The sequence below is a fragment of the Pelophylax lessonae genome (genome assembly GCF_965119305.1).
Source record: "Pelophylax lessonae genome assembly, chromosome: 11".
Taxonomy (NCBI): Eukaryota; Metazoa; Chordata; class Amphibia; order Anura; family Ranidae; genus Pelophylax; species Pelophylax lessonae.
The window spans coordinates 187,182,888-187,205,746 of NC_138778.1; the positions used below are offsets into that span (position 1 = coordinate 187,182,888).

The 22,859-nt window shown below is 39.2% G+C and overlaps 1 protein-coding gene across 1 annotated transcript in view; it reads left to right on the forward strand.

Annotated features, from left to right (window-relative positions):
• The first annotated feature begins 6,649 nt into the window (after nt 1-6,649).
• CRHR1 (corticotropin releasing hormone receptor 1) overlaps nt 6,650-22,859 on the forward strand; it is a 369,096-nt gene continuing 352,886 nt past the window's right edge. The window contains exons 1-2 of the mRNA XM_082272731.1: nt 6,650-6,983; nt 9,193-10,035. Of these exons, the coding sequence (XP_082128857.1) occupies nt 9,997-10,035 (39 nt within the window). The 5' untranslated portion in view covers nt 6,650-6,983; nt 9,193-9,996. The remainder of the gene's footprint in view (nt 6,984-9,192; nt 10,036-22,859) is intronic.

Sequence of the window (22,859 nt, forward strand, 5' to 3'; positions counted from 1 at the left end):
AAGGTTATTTGGCACACAGTCACTTTCATTTTTGTTATTGCACTTGCACTTTTACAGTGTGGACAATACTAATATTGGATCTATACTGGCTATATATATATGAACACACCACATAGGTACTGTAATATAACCATTGTTTTGCACATGCACCATGTCTACCTTTTATATTATTTATTTAACTAGTTCTGGACCGGAAGGATTTGCCCCCTAAAGACCAGGCTATTTTTTGTGATTCGGCACTGTGTTATTTAACGGACAACTGCGCAGTCTTGCTACGCTGTACCTAAATAAAATTGATGTCCTTTTATCCCACACATAGAGCTTTCTTTTTTGCGCAAAAGTTTGCGCAAAAGTTATCGCATCTACTAACTACGGCAAATATTTACTGTATGTAATTTTTTTTTTACTAGTAATGGCGGCGATCTGCAATTTTTAGTGGGACTGCAACATTGCGGCGGACAGATCGGACCCCTAACTGACATTTTTGACACTTTTGGGGGGACAAGTGACATTACTACAGTAATCAGTGCTAAAAATATGCACTCTCATGTGACGTCAGAAGGGGCGGTGCCACCGTGTGATGTAACCGAGTGGTCCCGCCCCTTGCCTATAAAAGAGCATTAGTTTAATACAACTAGAGGATGAGCAAATGAAATGGAATCAATATACAGAGGTTTACTTCTTTTGAGAGATATTAAAGGAACACTCTAACCACCATGACCACTTCAGTGATTTGAATTGGTCATGGTGGTAGGAGTCAGAAACACTGCACATGCTGGGATATTTACAGTTATGTACTGGGGGCTAGTTGCACCCCTAGCACATATGACTTAGGCAGCCAGAAAATGTCATGTCCTTATTAATACATGTATGAACAAGAACCTGACATATTATGACAAGACAGAACTAGTTATTAAAAAACATATTGCAACAATTTACACACGCTAATGCACATGCCTTTTCTACTTATTTTGCAGATTGCTGGAGGTTACTGCTGACAGGTACTTCTGGTGTGGTTACTGGCAGTGGTTACTGCTGGAGGTTACTGCTGGTGGGTAATGCTGGTGGTTACTGCTGGCAGGTAATGCTGGTAGTTGCTGCTGAGGGGTACTGCTGGTGGGTAGTGCTGGTGCTTACTGCTGGCAGGTAGTGCTGATGGGTACTGCTGGCAGTTACTGCTGGTGAGTAATGCTGGCGGTTACTGCTGGTTGGTAATGCTGGCGGGTACTGCTTGCGGGTAGTAATGGTGGGTAATGCTGGTGGGTAATGCTGGTGGGTACTGCTGGCACTGCTGGTGGGTAATGCTGGTGGGTAATGCTGGTGGGTACTGCTGGCAATGCTGGCGGGTAATGCTGGTCATGCGGGTACTGCTGGAGGAAGCAGCAGCTGCAGTAGAGAGCAGAGCCACTGCTTCCTGTATGGCTCCTGTCACAGATGGAGAGTGCATTTCATATCACTCTGCCTGTGACAGAGCTGGAACTATACAGGAAGCAGCGGCTCTGTCACTGACTGCAGACAGACTTCCTAAGTCTCCCGCGGCAGCCGGTAGATCCCATGGCACTTGCGGGTGTCCGTGAGACGCCGGACAAAGGCGGGAGACTCCCGCAATTCACGGGAGACTTGGGATGTCTGTATAAGTGACATGGACACAAAACTTGGGGAGCACTTAGAAGGGACCCAGGACTACAACATATCTATACATTTTAAAAGTGGAGTATAACCTTTACACTACACTGACTGCACTAAACTAACTCAACACACTATCCACTAACTACCTGCCTAATCTCTATTATAACACACTATACATGGTTGCCGTGTAAGCAGCAGCCTTATATAGTGTGGGGCATGGACTTAGCCCCTGAGCCATGATTGGCTAAAGGCCCCCTGCCTTTGGCCAATCATGGTTCTGACAGGACATTGTGCTGTGATTGGCCAAAGCATACAGGTCAGGTGCATGCTTTGACTAATCACAAGCACCTATTGCACTGCAAATGTGCAGTGCATTATGGGGCACTCATCGGCGGGCGAACTTCCCCCCGAGCGCCCAGGGTGTTTGTGTGTTCGGCGAACACACGATGTTCGAGTCGAAATTACGTTTAGCTCGAACATCCAGCCCATCCCTACTCAGCAACAGAGCGTCTACCCTGCCGCAAACTATGGAACTGTGCTTCGGCAGTACCGCAGTTGAGATCATCAAAATCCTAAATCATTGCATCACTAAAGTCTCAAAATTATTCAGAGTTGGGCAATCTTGTTCCATATAGGGGGAGGTCCAAGCTACGACTTCCTCAGTCCGGACATTAATAGCAAACAACACCTTCTGTTTCTCAGAAGTAAATGTTTTTTTCCTTTATTTCACTTGGTGATCCAATCAATAATGCCTGTTCAAGGGTGTCTCCATTGTGGATAGAGGAGCAATGGAAACACTTTTGGACAGCAGCAATGGGTTTGGGGTTTTATTCCTGCCTGTAAGCTCATATGCCTATAAACTCCTGAAAACGCCTATAGTGTGAATGGACACATTGGCTATCATGGAGGAGAGTTTCTAGACAGGGACTTTGCAGACAAAGACAAAATAGCTCAAATGCCATCTTCTTTGAGCTTTTTTATACTGCAGTGTGCATGAGCCTTAAAAGTATTTTCCAAGTTGAACACCAACATTGTCCACCAAGAGCACTAAGAAAGCAATTTGGAGGACCATGAGCAGCAATTATGAAAAGTGTAACATGAAGAAAATGCATCACTGACTGTTGGTGTAAAATAAGCCATTTGGTATTTTAAGAACATGGTGCCATTAAGTGCTTGTTTTCATGAAAAAAACGTAACAAACGTAAGCACACATCATCAAATACATTGGTGCATTTAAAGCATTTTTCCGAAGGTTTTCATTGTTGAATTGTACTCATCTAGTTTCTAATTGTTTCATGTGATTGGAAAAAATGTTCCCACCATGGGACAAGACTTAATATAACTTGAAATGTCAAGAAGAAACAAATGAAGGAATCACAAAGTAATATGCTGAGGAGCCAGGATGGCAGCCCATGCGAGTACATATAAAGGTGATAAAACAGTAAATGTAACAAGATATGGTGCAGGAAATGTAGAAATAATCTCATGAGACACTAAGACGAAAAAGAATACAGAGCATAAGTTTTACATAGACAAAAATGAACAATATAAGGAAATGGGGAAGTGTTAGAGTTAACCTGTCAGTACCATAATGGTGCTAAATAGTCTTCCGTGCTACAAAGCAATCATCTAAGTGGTGCCTGTACATACCCTTACATGTCTTCCTGAGTGCTCTGGATGCCCTGAATACCAAATAGGAAGATGTTGCAGAAGATTGGCCAGATTGCAACACTGCCAGGAAGAGTCATAATTTGCATATTAGGAATCAGCGGGATTCATAACTTATTATATATTTTAAACAGGAACTTACTAAATTGCTAAATATGATTATTTGGAGTTTTTAGATATTTCCATGCAATGACATAGCAGCTGTATCTCAGTCCGATAGCTGACATCCTGCAGTATTGTGTATTCAGGTCCATCTCACACGCTGATATATCATGCTGACTTAGAACATAGCTTATACAGAGCAGGAAAAGCCCCTTTTGAAGCACAAGAGGTAAGCTTATTCTTTCAGGGTTAACCTGTTTAACCACTTGCTGACCGCTTACTATATATATATATACGGTGGAAGGGTGGCACTCCTGCGCAAACCGACGTAGGGGTACGTCGGTCGCGTGGGAAGCTAGGGGGCACATGTCTCTATGGTCATTTCAAAAGCCACGCCCCCCACAGTTAGAATCACTCCCCTAGGCTCACATTTAACCCCTTGATCACCCACAATGTAAACCCCTTCCCTGCCAATGTCATTATTACAGTAACAGTGCATATTTTTAGCACTGATTACTGTAGTAATGTCACTGGTACCCCCAAAATTGTCAAAAATGTCAGTTAGGGGTCCGATCTGTCTGCCGCAATGTTGCAGTCCCGCCATAAAATCGCAGATCGCCGCCATTACTAGTAAACAAAAAAAATGACATAAATCTTTCCCGTAGTTAGTAGATGCAACAACCAATCAAAATACGCTTATAGCGATTTTTTTTTACCAAAAATATGTAGCAGAAAACAAATTGACCTAAAATGTTAAAAAATTTAGATTTTTAAATTTGTTTTTTTGGGAATGTTATATAGCTGAATGTCAGTGTGATGAAACGCGTCGAGAGCGTAACCACATCACTTCCGCCCATTGGTCTGACAGCTTGGGACGCATATCCGGCGGTTGGAACACACGCCGTTCCGAGTGCACACCGCGAGAGAGGAAGTTGCGGCTCCTAAGCCAGACGGATACGCTTGTTATAACCTACTAATGTGAGTACCTGTTTTATGCTAACAAATAAAGGATTTTTGTAAACGATCCTTCACTATTAGAAGCATTTTTTTTCCATACATGTCCTGGGATTGTCCTTGATACCTTTCCCTTGGAGTATTGATGCCGATGTAAGCTCCCCATTACTTCTTTGGAGTGTGACCTGGTCAAGCGTAACCAGTTAGAGAGGAACAGGGACTGGACCCCTGCTGCATGGGAGCGATCCCTAGTATCGACCTTCGATTTACCCCTGTAGAGGTACCCAGCTCTGGTAAGCGCGGGACATATTGAAAGTGGGAGCACCAGATCTCTCACCTATTTATCCACTCCGTGTCACTTCAAAAAAGAGCACCTTAAACGATTCTGTGGACTTTGCACCTATTCAATATTGTATTGGACACTTTTTTGTATTTATATGGTTCAAATTTGGACTTTTCTCTGCACTTTATTAATTGTTTTATAACTTCAGTTTTATACACATTTTTTATACCTCTGGATTTTATTCCACATGGAATAGACCTTGCACTGAATGTGTATTTATGGAAGGCCATATATATTTATTTATACATTTTTTTAATGAATGAGATATTTTTATCACTACAGGCTCACACACAGGATTGTGTGACGTCTTTGCACTGTAGGTGGTTTGACTAATTTTATCCATTTAGTTACATTCATATATATGTATATTATTGATTAGGGTGATCAAACTTTTTGCACATTGCACCTTTCTCAGATTTTTTATTTATTTAATTTCCTAGTGTTTCACACATTCACTATTTGGTACTTTGCACCTTTTGCACATGAAATTAAGTCTTAACGCATATGGTTTTTATTGCTGATTTATGTTCAATGAATAGTAATTGTAAGTGACACAATAATTATTTATATATTGCACAAGTCACTTTTTCTCACACCACTGTGAGTTCAGTCTCCACATTTTGTTAGCTATTGAGAACCTACTCTTAGAATTCCACTCTACACATCTTTCACACACCTTTTATTGGCAGCGCCAATCACTTCCCCCCTTTTACACACATATTTGATATAACCCCCTCCAGGGTTGTATTTTTGAAGTGGGCTGCAGCCAAATTTCTAATTTTTAGTTTCTTATCCTAAGCGTGGATTTTCCTTGCTTTTTGTTGTAGTAATGTCACTGGTACCCCCAAAAGTGTCAAAAATGTCAGTCAAGGGTCCGATCTGTCCACTGCAATGTCGCAGTCCCGCAAAAAAAAACGCAGATTGCCGCCATTACTCGTTAAAAAAAAAACAACAAAAATGACAAAAATCTTTCCCTTAGTTAGTAAACGCAATAACTTTTGCGCAAACCAAACAAAATACGCTTATTGTGTTTTTTTTTACCAAACATATGTAGCAGAAAACAAATTGGCCAAAAATGTTAAAAAATTTTGATTTTTACATTTTTTAGGGGGAATTTCATATAAAAAAATGTGAAAAATATTGTTATTTTTGCAAAATTGTCGCTCTTTTTTTGTTTATAGCGCATGATCAAAAAATCTCACAGGTGATCAAATACCACCAAAAGAAAGCTCTGTTTGTGGGGAAAAAAGGACGTCAAATTTGTTTAGGTACAGCGTCGCATGACCGCGCAATTGTCCGTTAAAGTCACGCAGTGCCGAATCGCAAAATAGGGCCTGGTCAGGAAGGAGGTAAAATCTTCAGGGGCTTAAGTGGTTAAAGTAACTCGGTGCCGAATCGCAAAATAGGGCCTGGTCATTAAGCAGAAAAATCTTCCGGTCTTTAAGTGGTTAAATACACCCTAGGCATGTTTTTATAACTTTCACTGTACTTTCTAAAAGCATTTTATGGTATTTAAACACACTTTTAAAACAATAGAAATATATTTAAACACATAAACGATACTGAGGGACAGAGCATGAGCAATGGAAAACACAAAATTATTTAATTAACAATGATTTAATTAATAAAATAATATTAATAGGTATTACAGAAAAAAAAACGCAAAATACCGGGCCCGCGAAAACCGAACAGCGATATAACGGGAGTTTACTACACTGCAGGTTTCTAAAAACTCAAATACCAGGAGAGACAGAGATATAAGAAATGAAGCTGTGCAAAAACAAAATACTGTACATTTAGTACAAAGTGTGTGGGAGAAACAGAGGAAGGAGGGAGATGGATGCAGAGAAACAGTGATGTTAGGTGAGGAGGGGGAAGAGATAAGAGAAGAGAAGAGAAGAGAAGAAAGTGCATTGATATAGCAAATGAGATCTTAACACACAAAAGAGCAGTTAAAGGGAGGGGAGAGGAGAGTTGGACTCTATCCAGCAAGAAAAATGTGTAGGAGAAACAGAGGGAAGACAGGGACTGCTCTGTACAGTTAGGAAGAGGAGAAGGGATTCCCCCATATGAGAGATCCCCCCACCCTCCAGGTTGGGAGAGCAAACAGCTGATGTCCCTGCCTTTGCTGACTGTCACAATACTGCTCTCCCTCTGCAGTGCGGGGATGTTTGGCTGTGTAATCTCTGGAAGGGACGCCAGGGGCTTCAAAGGACTCGAAGACCTGCAGATGAGCTGGGGGGTGAACTCACCCTGAACAAAACAGGACCTTACTGCCAGCAAGAGGGTGAGACATTAACAAATACTAAAGGGAAGTGAGGGGGGCAATGGGCATATTCCACATCTCAATCACTCGGTTCAAGGCTATTTTTTAATGCTTGCTTTAAGATAGGCAGCTACAAAACATGCTTGGCAGCGTAGAACCTGCAATATACATCATGTCAGCAGATATTAGGATAAAAGTGAACAGGGTGCTTCTTAATTTTGGAGAATTATTAAAGAAGTCAATATTGAAATACCAAAAATATATTACAGGATTAAACTACAAGGGTTGTAACTTGAAGCAGGATGAAGAATGCATGAATCCTATCATGGATTTCAAGGATCTTCGGGTATGAATAGAAGTGATTGTATCCGAACCTTTTTCTGCAATCATTTTGTAGAAGAAAGAGGGTAATGACCACACCAAACATTTTCTTTCCTTCTCTTCTATTGCACTCTTTGAGATTCAGTCCTAGCATAAGTAAAATAAGGATGCACAGGCAGATTGACAGTGACAAACTGTTTTGTGCTTTAGCAGAAGTAACTGGTCAGGGAGAGACAGGTGGGCAGGCAAAAGAATCAGGGAAAAAAAAGGGCAATTAGTGTGTGAAATCTAAAACTGGTAAATCCACATCCATTACATAGAGCTGTCAGACTAGCAAGGGACCAGCAGTGGAATCACACTAAATAATGTCCCCACCAGTGAATTTAGGCATTCTCAAAAGACCTTTTGACTCAGTGTCACTATGATGTCAAGGACAGAGGAGATATAAAAACTCCTTCTAAAATTCCTCATGCTTTTGCTTCCCCCAAAAAGACATACTGAGGGGCTCTCAAAATGAAATTAAAGAAATCACATAATGTTTCTGTGACTCTGTAGAAATTGATATTGAATTCAGTTAATTTTTTTTTTTACAGCACTAACATTCTGCAACACTTTAATAATCCACTACTCACATTAATGTGTGCGCTGGAGGTGCTTACAATCTAATGTCAACGTTTCTGCCAAACCAAGCTCAGTATGGGCAAATTCGGTGATAGCTGTTTAACCTGTAATTGTGAGAGGAAACCAGAGCAAAAGGTGTAAATATGAACAAACACAGGGAGCTCATAAAAACTTTAAGTAGAAAGTAGACTTAAAGAGCTAAAATGTACAGTGGGACTTCAAGGCTAAAATGTAAGAGTGCTAATCCAATCACTTAGCATGTTACTATAAAGACCCCACTGCATGTGAGTGCGACAAGAAATGAAAAAAAAAATAAAAAAGAAAAGACAACCCACTAAACAATATATTATAACTTTTTTTATAGATCTTCATTTCTGAACCACACAGTTTTAAAGATATCGCCCTCTACTACCCTTTCATCTTATAGCAAGGTACTTACATGACATACAGCAGTGAAGTAATAATGAAATAATAAATGATGGCTGACTCTAAAGCTGGCTACGCACTACACAGTTTTATACAATTTTCTTGTGCAACTTTCCTTTAAAATTAACAAAACCATATAATATGAGGTCAAACCTATACACTTTCAAATTGTATGCAATCAGGCAGGCCCTTGCACTACACAGAAAGTAAATCTAAAGGAAATTGAACCATACAAATTGTATAATGTGTATCCAGCTTTAGTCTTCGTGGTTAGTCTTTGATTGAATCAATCAATGGCATAGCCCACAAAATATACTACAAATACACATTCAACGCTCTCAGATTTTAGTGAACATTATTCCACTCATAATCTATACAAACATCTGGTCCAAACCTCTAATTTAATGGTAAATGCTGGTGAGCTGAATTATCATGGATGATATCGGAGTTGGAGGGAAACTACCATGCATAAGAAAGAACACTTAAGAATATTAGTAAGGGAAATCCCACAACAGGAGTATCCAAAGGACAAATGGGTGAATCCAGTATCTAACATATGCATTAAATTGTTACATCATTTTTTGAATAGATTATGCTCTTAAAACAAAAATGTAAATAATAAAAAAATCATGCTTCGATGTTACTATAATATGCAAAATTGCACATAATTTCCTCATTAAATAATCTGGGTATGTATGAATTTTATATAAATAAACTATTGTCAGACAAAAAGGGCATGACTTCTTACATATTTTACATATACATGAACTAAGCTTCCATTATGATAGCGTTGGTGTTCACTCATTCACTTAGATCTTAAACATAAATAGAAGTTTTAGAATCTTTTTATTTTCCTCTCTAGGTTGTATTCTTCTTTACGATAAGAACCATTCAAAGAGTGATCGCTGGATAGAGGTGGCTGGAAGAGAGAACACTGGGATCATACCTTGGGAAAGAAGGAGCAGAGGGAGGGAGAGGCAGGAAAGGAGGAGGAGGAGGGAGAGAAAGAGTGCAGAGAGAGGCAGGAATAGAGGATGCAGAGGTACAGTACAGAGATGCACAAGAGAAATGAAAGAAAACCTGATGTGGGAAGGTTTTGCCACATGTAACAGAGGAGCTGAAGAAAACAGAATAGCAAAAAAAAGAAGTCGGAGAGCAGTACAAAATCAACAGAGAATGGGAGTTAGAGGGTAAAAGGACCAAAGAAGAAGAGAAAATAAATCACACATTAATTGGGGATTGGAGAGAACAAGATACACAGTAAGAAGGAAAGCAAATCACAAGAAGAATGTAAAATATTAAGATGCGGAAAAGAGAGACAACTGAGCTCTGGAAAGCTGACCTCACTATATACACCTGTCCTTTTCCGCCTTGTCCAACTATTCTTTAATCAACCTTCTTCATGTCTGGAGATCCATCTACTTAAACCACAACAGCTCTTCATTCCTTACCCACCTGCCTTTTTTTTTCAAGGTTTGTGTTCTCTGCATTGCCCTGTGGTTTGAACCAGGAAAAGTCTGTTCTAAATGGGTGATAAATACTTTCTGTAACTACTGACACAACCAGCTACATATTTAGAGGCAATAAAGCAATGAGATATAACTTATGTCACCTGAGTTTTTGGGTTTTGTCTATTAGTGAACATTGTTAAACTCCTAAGAATAGAATGCTGCTATCAAAAGCTCCATCGCTACTACTTGTGCAGGTAAGACGACATTTATTATTTATTTCTGTTTCTGGATACTATCTGTACAACCTACCTAAGTATAGTTGTGGAATGGATTTTGTTTAATGTATAATAAAGGATTTATTTGGAATTAGAGGAACTGTAAGGTGATAACACATGTTGGTTGTGGTCTGCTGTCATAGTGAACTGCTTTAAGACCTTCAATGCTTAACTGTGGATGTTTGCATTTGGAATTATCCACAAAGAGAATATAACGAGGGAACCTTTGTGTCTTTCTGAGGATTATTCTCAATTGGGGGATTCATAAAAAAAACATCTAATACAAACTTTGTCTCAAACAGAGCACAGCCAATCAGCTATTAGATTTTCGTTTTCTAAGCTGTGCTAAAAATTAAATATAGAGTCTGAATGGCTGCTATGGGCAAGAGTGCTAGTTGAGATAGAACTTGTCTCAAATACTTTTTTTTATTAAATCCCCTCAATGCTCAATGTGAAACATTTAGCAATAGCAGAAAATGTATGCCAGAAAATAATATTGTATATGAAGAGAAAAAAAAGGAAACTCAAATATATGATCAGTGACCTATGATGAATACAAAATAAAATCTGTTTGTTACAATAATTTGCAACTACAAAAGACAGTACAAAGTTTATTCTGGTATAATGTTCTTCATGTCTATTAATTCTATTAAAGATTAGTTCCTCCTTTTGCTACGTATACCTTTTCATAAAACTTCCCGTCACTCCATGTAACTCCTCCCCATAACCTACACATTGTCCCATATCCTTACAACTCCTCCTACTACTTTTTATATACTGGCATTAGATATATTATATATGTGGCAACATTACAGCAGCTACACAGGTTGTTAGATAAATGAGTTATAAATCACAGCCAACACTCAATATCTTAAATTAAAAAATGATAGGGTAAGGATGTTTCCTATTTTTTCCTGCATATTTTCTCAACCTCATTTTGAAACCCCCACTAATTAAAGGACAAGGTTCTACAAAATAATTCAGGTTTTGATGCTGTTAATCACATACCTGAGACATTTTTCCAACATTTACTTTTTATCTTGTTTGGTGGTAGTTTAAGATGCAGCTTAATTTAACTAAAGCAATTACTTAGTATTGTGATTCTATCTCCCACAAACCAGCAATTTCGTAATTGTGATTCTATCTCCCACAAACCAGCAATTAATCGCTACTGCTAGTCTGAATGTGTATAGCTTAAAAAAGGTGAACATTTTTGTCCAAATTATTGTTTGTACATATATATATACATATATAAATATATATATATATATATATATATATATATATATATATATACATACGCTACCTGTTGCTTGTTTACTAGTTACCTTATCATTTTTTTGTAAGCTTCTACATAGAAAATCCATCTGTTTTGTACTTTATATTAGTGATTAAATCCAATACAAATGTTTAGAACTAAAAGTCCAGTGATGAAAGTGGATGGATGCTAGGCTGCAGATGAAAAAAAAATTGCCTGGAGTGTAATTTGTCCATAATTCTCTTGCTATCTAATTTTCTGAACATCATAAATAACAAAGTGGTAATTTGGGAAGATTTGAAATCAACATGGTACATGCTGAAAATGCTACTTTGGTATCTTCTGTGTGGTCTTCTAATTTGAAGGTCCTATGTGTACAGGTCCAGTGTCTTAACAAATGACTTGCAGCATTGTCACTGATGTTTCATGCTCTACTTACCTGTTAAGACAAAACTATGCTTCATTAGCTATGGCTAAGAGTATAAACAAGTGGCAGTGCAGGTATTCATAGCTGTATGGTAGACAGAAGAGTTCATCACATTACTAGTGAACTGATTTACTATCGTCACTGTATGATGGTAATTGGTGCATGACAATAGTGATACACAACAGTGTATTTTTTATATTGCTGTACAATATTTTTTCAGAACGCAGAATAGTTGCTTTGGCACAATTACCTGTTGTAAAGACCCAGTCTTTTTTTTTTTTTTTTTTTTTAAATCTTTGTGCCAGTTGCTAAGAAAAACCACAACCTTGGCATATAAAATAAGTAATGCGCTTAGAAATGGTAAAGAATTTTTATATATCCTTTAGTTTACAAGACACTGATTACCCAGAAATGAAAGAGACCTATTCACCCACTCTTTAACACATTTGTTAACTGTCTGTTGTATGCTACACATAGTGACCAATGATGGGTAAGTAATAATCTGTGAATAGATATATAATATGGGCATCTTTTGTGTAGACTTGCTTATTGCTTTAAGTGGTTCTAAAGGCAGAAGGTTTTTCATCTTAATGCATTCTATGCATTAAGATACAAATAAAAAACCTTGTGTGTGCAGAAGCCCCCCTAATACTTACTTGAGCCCCATCTGAAACCAGTGATGTGGCACGAGACACTCGGCTGTCCGGAATCTCCCTCCCGATTGGCTAAGACACAGCAGTGGGCACCATTGACTCCCGCTGCTGTCAACCAAAGTCAGTGAGCCAATGAAGACAGAGAGGGGGCAGGGCCGATCAGCGGCTCCGCGTCTGAATGGACACACAGAGCAGCGGCTTAGCTTGGGTACCCCCATAGCAAGCTGCTTCTTGTGGGGGCACTCTGCAGGAAGGAGGGGCCACGAGTGTCGGCAAGGGACCCGAGAGGGGACAGTTGTAGAGATAGCCCGTGCATTGATTTTCAACCGTTGATTGTTCATTCCAATGGCCCCTGCAAGGGTTTATCTCTGTGAATGTGTATTTTTTGTATGTTTTTACTGTTCTGTTGTTTTATATGCTAAAATCTTAATCAAAAATTTAAAAAAAAAACATTAACAGTGCTGGAGGAAAAAGTAAGTGAACCCTTGAAGTTAAAGTAAAATTATAGGCAAAACATTTACATGATGTAAGAAGGAAATCCCTACAAATTAAAGGAATTTCTTGGGACAGAATAAGTGTACCCACTGGAAGATTTCCCCTCTATTACTTTTCTGGGGACAAACCAAAATTTTAGATTTTCTTTTACTTTCAATTTTAATTATAACGGTAAACAGGACAAATATAGAGGTCAAATCTCCCTAATGGGGTCACAAACAGCAATAAAAACTGACAGGTGTTCTAATCCCTCCCCACTCTATCCAAAACTAAAAAAAAGTTTTGCCTTTAGTTATACTTTAATAGCTGTTTGTTCCAATGACTTTAACCTCCCTGGCGGTAACCCCGAGCGTGACTCTGGGTTGATTTTTCATACCAGGATCGGTAACCCCGAGTCACGCTCGGGGTGGATGTGCAGAGAGCGCAGTGGTGTTCTCTTACCTTATCCTGGCGATCCAGCGATGATCTCTCATTGCTGTGACCGCCAGCCGAGATCCCCGCCGCTCTCCGTCGGTCTCCGTCGCTCTGATCACTTCCTAGTTCCGTTCCCTGCAGCAGCAATGCTGCATTGGAGCGGAACTAGGGAGGGAAATTAAAAAAAAAAAAAAAAAGTTGCACAAAACAAACACATTACACATTTTATATTATATATATTATATGCATATATATATATGCATATATATATATATATATATGCATATATATATATATATATATATATGCATATATGTATATATGTATATATATATATATATATGTATATATGTGTATATATATACAGTATATATATGCACACACACACACACATATATATATATATATATATATATATATACCTATATACATATATATATATATATATATATATATATATGTATATAATATATAACGCATGAATTATAATCTAATCAATAATATAATTTTATTATATATATTATATATTATATAATAAAATTATATTATTGATTCGATTATAATTCATGCGTTTGTGTTTCAAATTTATCACATCTGGGATGTCTACTAGAGTCTTGTTTTGGTCAGGTTTAAGTCAGTAATTACTAAGAATTGTAGGCCTATAATACATAACGCCACATTTTCATGAAAAGAATTGTACCGCTTTTGGTATGTAATTCCTGACAGAATCATACCGCCAGGGAGGTTAAGCAAGTGCTTTCGATCGCTCTGGATTGAACAAGCACAACATTCAGAAGGAATTTTTGACCATTCCACAAAACTACTTCAGCTCAGACACGTATGTAGGATGTCTAGTGTGAACAGCTCTCTTGATGTCATTCCACAGCATCTCTATGGGGTTAAAGTCTGGACTCTGACTGGACCATTCCGAAAGCCACATTTTCTTTTTCTGAAGCCAGTCTCTGGTAGATTTACTTCAATGCTTAGAGTCATTGTCCTGCTGCATAACTCAACTTCTACTAAGCTGCAGCTGGCGGACAGACACCCTGACATTATACTGTAGGACATTTTGCTAAAGTTGGTAATACATTTTCCCCTCGATGATGGCGAGTGGTCCAGGCCTGAAGGCAGCGAAGCAAGCCCAAATAATGATGTTCCCTCCACCATACTTCATGTTGGTAAGTTGTGCCCTTTGTAAGTTTTGATGTTGGTAAGCTGTGGCCTTTTTGTGCCATGCATAGTGCTGAGTATTCTTCCTGAACAATTGAACTTCAGGTTAATCAGTCCACAAAACATTTTCCCAGCTGAGTTAAAGTATTATGCCAAGGTGCTCTTTGGAAAACTTCAGACATGGAGTATTTTTATTAGAGAGCAGTGGCTTCCTCTATGGTGATGCCATGAACACTCTGCCTGTTAAAAGACTTCCATATGGTATATGGACTGATGAACAGGGATGTTTGCCGGTTCCAGTGATGTCTTCAAGCCTTTAACTGTTACTCATGGGTTCTTCTTTACCTCATTGAGGATTCAGCATTGTTCCTTAGGAATCATTTTTGCTGGGCATCTAGGAAGAGTATTATTAATTTTCAAGGTGGAATTTCACATTGGTTTTCTGCCAAATAATATGTTTTCACATATATAAATAGGTGATGAGATGTCATCAATGTAATTGTGAGTTTGCACCCTTTTTAATCTTAAATAGCCCTGAATGTGCCTTTAACTGATTGATTGAATACACATTAAACACCTCCAAAACATATTGTGATTTGATGTTTATGCGCTTAGATTACACATTTTGATGTCCTATTCCATGAAATGGAGGATTCCTATTCTATAATACAAATGACAAGCATACCTTGTTCAAGCATAACTCTCAGTGCATTGTGGTTATGTTTAGACCTACACCCCAAGAGTCTGAAATCAGAGCAAGGAGTTGGTAATCCCTTGCACGCATCAGATGCGTCTAACTCCTCTCCGCATGAATAGCGTCAGTAGGTTATTTTGAAACTGTAATCCTTAAATTATGTCTCCCACTGAGGATATGGAAATGGAGCACATGTAGATGAAGCATGTAGATGCATTTAAAAACTTCCCAGCAGCTGGAAATGTTACACAAAAATGCATTTTCATAATAAACACATCACATGGGTAGAACATTTCAGACTTCACTAATGAATTACCCACAGCTAGTGGGAACATTCCTGGTTTTTCAGCAGAGGCCATATTTATAATTTAATTACACAGAGTATAAGCTTCTAAGGCACTAATGTACTGCACGCACAACTTTATCAATCTAACATTTGTTATCTTATCTAGTTAAGTTGTATTATAAATCAAAATAGTGCAGTGCTTTTCAAATGTTACCCCAAATCATAAATATTTACAAATGACTAAATATAAAATTCAAAATTATTCAAATATTTAAGTCATACCATGATGTAAACCAGATATTAAAACGTTTGTTACCCCATCACTTTATATTCCTGATATGTGCCTGCTGTACCATGTACTTGTATAAGAAGTATCCAGTTCTCTTTGCATTACTTCCTTTGTGTGAAATCCCTCGTGTTCCTGTCAGTCTCTATGCTTTCCTATTAAAAACTGACCACACTAAGTAGGAGAGCACATCGTGGTCAGTTCTTGAGCTATGCTGGGAACACAGCCTGCTCTTCTGCAATGATCAGACTTGTCCTGACACACCCCCTGCTGCACAGCACTGGGAAGTTCAGTGTGCTTCTGCTTCTCCTCCCCCTCGGAGCTCTTATGCAGCTGAGAATAGAGGGAATGTGATCACTTATAACAAAGGGAAAAAAGGTATATATTTTTTTTTTTATATATCTCTACAAAAATGTTTTACCTTTCATTTCTATTTTAAACTGAATGGGTTGTTTTACAAGGTGGTCATTTACAATCACTTTAACGCTGTATAATGTGCAATAAATCACAACCATCAACTGTGGTATAAAATGAAAATAAATAAAAGGTCCATAGTGTCTATGGGTAAATAAGTAAAGTATATAAAAATAAAAGTAAATTGATCACAAACAACCGATCATTCACACTGCAATCAGTGAGCAATCACATTGTGCTCAAAACAGTCTAAAAACATATAAGTGAAACTCTTTTGCAAACAAAGAATGTGAAAATTTTAATAAGGTGATGTTCCCCTCTCAAAGATCTTGAATACACCCCTCCAAAACCAGGAACAGTAAACATGAAATGTTTACCAGAAGCTTTTCACCCTCAGAATATAGATCGTCCAACAGCGCTTGTAAAAAGAATCCACAATGTGCTGAAGGAACTTTACTTCATCCAGAACCCAGAATCAGTTCAATAGGAAATAGGAAGTGAAAAAACCAAGACTCATAGGGGTTGCTTTACTAAAACTGGAGAGTGAAAACTTTGGTGCAGCTGTGCATGGTAGCCAATCAGCTTCTAACTCCAGCTTGTTCAATATAAGCTTTGACCAAAAAACCTGGAAGCTGATTGGTTTCTATGCAGAGCTGCACCAGAGTTTGTACTCTCCAGTTTTAGTAAATCAACCTCATAGTGTAGTAAGTTAAAATGCTCAAATATATTATAAACTTAAAATGCACTTCTCTTGGTACCATACATCTGAAAACAGCATTGAAACCAATCCTCCAGCCAGGGATCATTGTGTGTGATGACGTCATGTCGAGGCGCTACCCAGTTAAGCTGCGTTACTCTTTCCCATCTATCTACCTCCCGCCCACCGTATAGATAATCGACGGTGGTCAGGGTTCTCTCTCATTCTGGGATGACTTCATATGACGTCACCAAATCTCATTGCGCTTGCGCAACCCCAATCTCAGTAAAGAGCCTATGGCATGGCTCCAATGTCCAATCACAGCTGATCACATGTAAACAAGGAAATGCTGTTTATCAGGTTTTCTCTGACAGAGTGTGAGAAGAGGAGAGCTGATCAGCGGCATCTTCTCACAGGGGAGACCTGATCAGATAATCAGGGCACTGATTATCAGTGCCCTAACTATAAGTGCAGTCCCAATAGAGCCCATCAGTTATGCCAACCTGTGCCCATCAGTGATGCCAATCTGTGTCCATCAGTGATGCCAGTCAGTGATGCCTTTTAGTGCCCATCAGTGCCTGCTCATTAGTGCCGCCCATAAGTGCAGCCTATCATTGCCCATAAGTGCTGCCTATCAGTGCCCATCAGTGGCACTTATCAGTGCTGCATATTACTGCCTCCTCACCAGTTTCACCTCATCAGTGCCCTTCAGTGCTGTCTCTTAAGTGCTGTATCATCAGTGCCCATCAGTGAAGGGGAAAAATTACTTATTTACAACATTTTCTGACAAACTATGAAAACATTTTTTTAATTTTTTTTTAGCAAAAAAAAAAAAAACCAGCAGTGAGTAAATGCCACCAAAAGAAAGCTCTATTTTTATGAAAAAAATGCTAAAAATGTAACTTGGTTACAGTGTTGCATGACTGCGCAATTGTCATTTAAAGTGTGACAGCGCCGAAAGCTGAAAATTGGCCTGGGCAGGAAGGGGGTAAAAGTGCCCTGTATTGAAGCAGTTAAAAAGTTTTTTTCATAAGTCCTAAATGCATTCCATTTAAAACCTTTAGTGTCTTTACCTTAAAAAAAAAAAAACAACATGCGTTCATATATACAGTATGCTGGTATTACACAAGCATGTATGGCCATGAGGAACCAAAAACAGTCAGCTGGAAAAATTCAACCTGTGTCTACAGAAGTTGGAAGTTAACTTCAGAGGGAGTGGCAGCTCCCTGGTCCCTGCAAAATCAACACAATCATGCGTCAAGCATCCACTGGCCATGGCTATCTTAAAGTGAACCTGTGCTTTGTCAACGAAGGGCAGAGAAACAGGTTTCTTTAAATACCCCCTTCCAAGGGGCTTATTCTTCACTTGCTCCCCTATTACATTTTGTGAGTTTCTTAATTCGTAACTTACATAGAGCTATGAACTTTCTCTGTGTGGTAGTGCTAGCGCTTGGTGATTGGCTCAGCGCTATCACATGGAGCGAGTCAAATGCTCCTTCACAACTGGACGACATGCTGTGTATTTTCTTTGTTTCTGGCAGCAGAAGTTTTAGGGGAACGGACAGGTGAGTAAGTGCAGTTGGCAAGGGTAAGAGGGATTCATGTGAACTTGTTGTTTTAAAGTGAGCACAGATTTGATTTAAATTGAAACTAATATGCAAGTATACTGAGCATCAGTTTTTCTCCCAGTTTGCCATCCTCCGGTGATGACAGCTCAATGTTTTCCTTTACCACTCAACTTCTCCACTATTTCTTCTTCATCCGGTAGCTTCCTTCTTCAGCCACAGTCTGTCCAGAGATGATGCAACTCAACTCCCACAAATGCATACTGGAATAAATAATATTGGTTGCTTTCATCTCACTCTAAGCATCTTACAGATGCCAAAATTCTTAGGTGAAAGGGAAAAGAGTTTTTTAGTAGAGAGCAAAACAAGGTTTCTCATACCAAAAACCTATAACTCATCCAGGCGGATCTATGCTGCATCTGTCCCCTGCCAGCCCGCTGTTGGTGGAAAAAGGGTCACAGGAGTACAGAACTAAGTGCACTCCTGTGAACCCAAAATAGCTTTGGCCCTACTTTTCCTTTGAGTCAGAATATTCTAATTTTTACCAAGTAAACTTATGAACATTTTTATACAACTTGTTTTTCTATAATAGTTGCACTTACATTATATATACAGTACATATATATTATGTATGGTAGGGAGCAACCTTACCATCATTACACAAGGAGCCTACATTCTTTTTTCCCACAGAATATTTTTAATTTATTTTCACCTATGAATTCTGCTAGTAATACATTTCCAAAGTTAGAGTGATGAATTACACTAGGGGAGAATTACTAAAACTGATGTACACAGAATCTGGTGCAGCTGTGCATAGTAACCAATCAGCTTCTAGGTTTTATTTGTTAAAGCCGTATTGAACAAGCTGAAGTTAGAAATTGATTGGTCACTATGCACAGCTGCACGAGATTCTGTGTGCACCAGTTTTAGTAAATCTCCCCCAAATGTCTTCATCTTCATCTTCATTACATGCCGGATGTGGTGATTTGCAGTGTGCAGAAAATAGCTTGGCTCGAAGATAGCATTGTTTGAAATTGCAGTTCAGCTTGCAGGAAGTGACCAGGTTCATTGTGTTTTTGGCAAGGTCAACAACATGTAGCAAAGAAAGACAAAGTGGGGTGTCTTGGCTCAAGCAGTAAACAACAACCAAAACTATGGGTGTCAGGTCCCCAAGAAAGTACACTGCTGGCCATCCTGAAATTGATAGTGGATTGTGAGCTGAAAAGGGCCAATTCATGGCAGCTAAGAACTCCTTCCTGGATAAGGCAGAGGAGGAGGCCACACATGATGGAGTTTGCAGTTAAGTCAAGGGGCGCATTGGCTCATTGGCTGGGAACAAAGATCCAGACAATCTTGCCAGGTCCCTAAGCAAGGACTCTGCAGGCCATCATGGAATTGATAGTGGACTGTGAGCTGGATATTCCTGCTTCAGCAGAACTGCTCCCCTTGTGTTTGGAATCAATATGTTGGACTACTTAACAGAGGCAACTTTTAAGAACACAAGGTAAAACTGTAGGTACAAACTAGCTGCTGAGAGCAGGGGAGGTTTGAATGGCTGAAGGAAATCAGGCTGATAATTCAGACTTGGCACCTCACAAGGCTGTGTGAAAGGGCACGTCCACCATGTTGTTCATAATTCATGAACTGTTTGACTAACTGTTACTAAACAAGAGAAAGAAGCCGGAAACTCCAAAATCCATATCAAAATTTTAATTGCTGTATACGAGTAAGTTAAAAATGCTGTGATCAAGGCTACACTGCCAAAATGCGTTAGCTCTTTTTAACTTACTTGTATGTAGCAATAAAGATTTCAATTTGGATTTTGGAGTTATCGTGTCCTTTTCTTGTTAAGTATTATGTATCATGGGGGCCATTTGAGCCAGAGCACCTGTTATTGGACTTCTCTTTTGTTTTGTGAGTGGACTCATTGCTATGAGCACTGCACCTGTATCTGACAGTTTGTAACACTAGTAGAAGTAACAGCAGCGATCCCCTTTACATCCCTCCAAGAAGGCATTTGATACAATCAATAAGCTTTTAACTGCATGCCTTATCATGCTTTATCATCACCATTATCATTACTTTGATAGGATTAGCAGAATTCTAACCCCAAAACAGTCAATCTTGCAAGCGTAAAGTGGGAGTAAACTCCCATGTATGATTTTTACCTATAGGTAAGCCTACAATTAGGCTTAAATGATGGAAAGGAAGCGCTAGCCTGACAATCAGTAGCAGCACCTAGAACTCCCTGAACAATAGGAGAAATATGGGTAGGTAAAAAGGACTAGTGCACTAGAAATAAATATACATGTTCAAACATAATAAATAGTACAGTGATGTGACAGACAAAAAAGTCCCCTAAAAATGGTCCATAAACTACAAAGTGCAAAAAAGTGAACCACAACTGGTGCCTTAAAAAGATACAAATGCAATAAAAAGTCTTTGGTAAACAGTGTAGTGACAATAAAACTTTGGGATGAAATCCAGCGATCGATTCCTTGTTGTTAAGTGACTTCAAACAACTTGTATTCCCAAGTGCTGCATGCAGACCCACCATGAACAAACTTAGAAATAGATGGCAGCTTATCAGAGAGACATAGACAAAAAGCCTGTAGTTATCAGACAGTTTGGACAAACACTGGCCCCATCAGATGATATGATCTCTTTAAGTAACGGCATTCTGTGGATCAAGATGCTTCATATGTATTCAGGGCTTTCCAGAACTCATATGCAAGTGAATGAAGAGACTAATAGTGCATTACTTCTAAAACCTTCTTTTTATTAATTAAAATAATTGCACTTACATTTAGGTAGACGAAAGGCAGCATAGACAAATATCCACGGCCGCCTGCAATGCGGACTGTGCGTGGTGACGACATACCTGCTCCACCCAGCCTGCATTTGTATATTTTTAAGGCACCAATTGTGGTTCACTTTTTTGCACTTTATAGTTTATGGACCATTTTTAGGGGAATTTTTTGTCTGTCACATTACTGTACCATTTATTATGTTTGTACGTGTATATTTATTTTTAGCGCACTAGTCCTTTTTACCTACAATTAGGCTTACCTATAGGTACTGTAAATACCTCCTAAACATGCATCGTTTACAAAATATATAATTTAGATACAGCCGGTGGTGTCACAGGTGCATGCGCTCTGAAGCATACCCGTGCCGTTCCTTCGGAGCCACGCCGCAAGCAGGGACTCCCACCCACATGTGCGGGAGTGACGTCTGTCGGCTCGGCCATTCATATCGTTGAAGCCCACTAACCTGGAAAAAAGACAGGGTGAAGATGGAAGTGCCTTCAGTGGTAACAGTGCACCACTGGAGGGCTTCGTTTTCAGGAAAGGTAAACTGCCCGGGCCTGATTTTTTTTTATGCGGTTTATTACCAATTGAAGAAATGTGGAAAGCAAGCACATATCCTTTACATTAATTTCCTGTCGCAAATACCTTGGCTGAATCATTTGTGAATACACATTTCTGTCTATATTGTTCGTAACCATTAGTGTATTTCATAACTCCTGAGATAATACCAGTACCACCACGATAAAGACATACTTAAAGTGGAGTTCCACCCTAAAATGATACTTACCTCCATCTTCTCGCTCCGGGTCACCTGAAAAACAAATGGATAATCGCATTTTTTATTTTTTTTTTACTTACCTTACTTCCTTCTTCCTCCCGGCGGCCACGGCCCGTCGTCACTTCCTGGCTTTGCAATGATTCCTGGGAGCTGAACGTCATCGCTCCCAGGAATCATTGCGCCTGCACTGGCCCCGACGTCAGTTCCGGGGCGTGCGCGTCATTCCCTTCTAAACAGCTTCTCGGCATGCCCAGAAGCTGTGGAGGGATGACGCGCGCGCACTGGAAGTGACAGCGGGGCCGGTGCAGTGCATTGTGGGACCGAAGAAGACGGAAGAGGACACAGAAGAGGATCTCGCTGGCTTCAAGCTGCCCACACCTGAGATGGCAGCGCTGGACAATACTTTTTCAAGGTAAGTATTTGTCCTAAAAGGTAAGTGCAACCCGGGACAGATCAGAGGCTATCCATTGTGGAATGTACTAGCCCTGACTGTCCCGGGGGTATTTTTATTAAAAAAAAGTATTCCAGGGTGGAACTCCGCTTTAACCATTTCAAATATTCACCAGAATTTTAAGTACAAATGTCACTATATTAGAAGGTACAGGGGGCCAATGGAACACATTACCTCTTCTAGGTGAAATAGACATCCAACACACCTATTTACTTATAAGGTATTTTACCCTGCACAATAATATACAAGTTAGAAGACTGTAACCTGTAGATATTTAAAGATTTTAATACCTATAGAAAACTAGATCTCTGGCATAATCATAATATCCCATCAGCCACACCTAAAACTTGGTGATTGGCAAAATAATTTCTGTCAACACCCCCAGGTCCAGAAAAGAGGGACTAC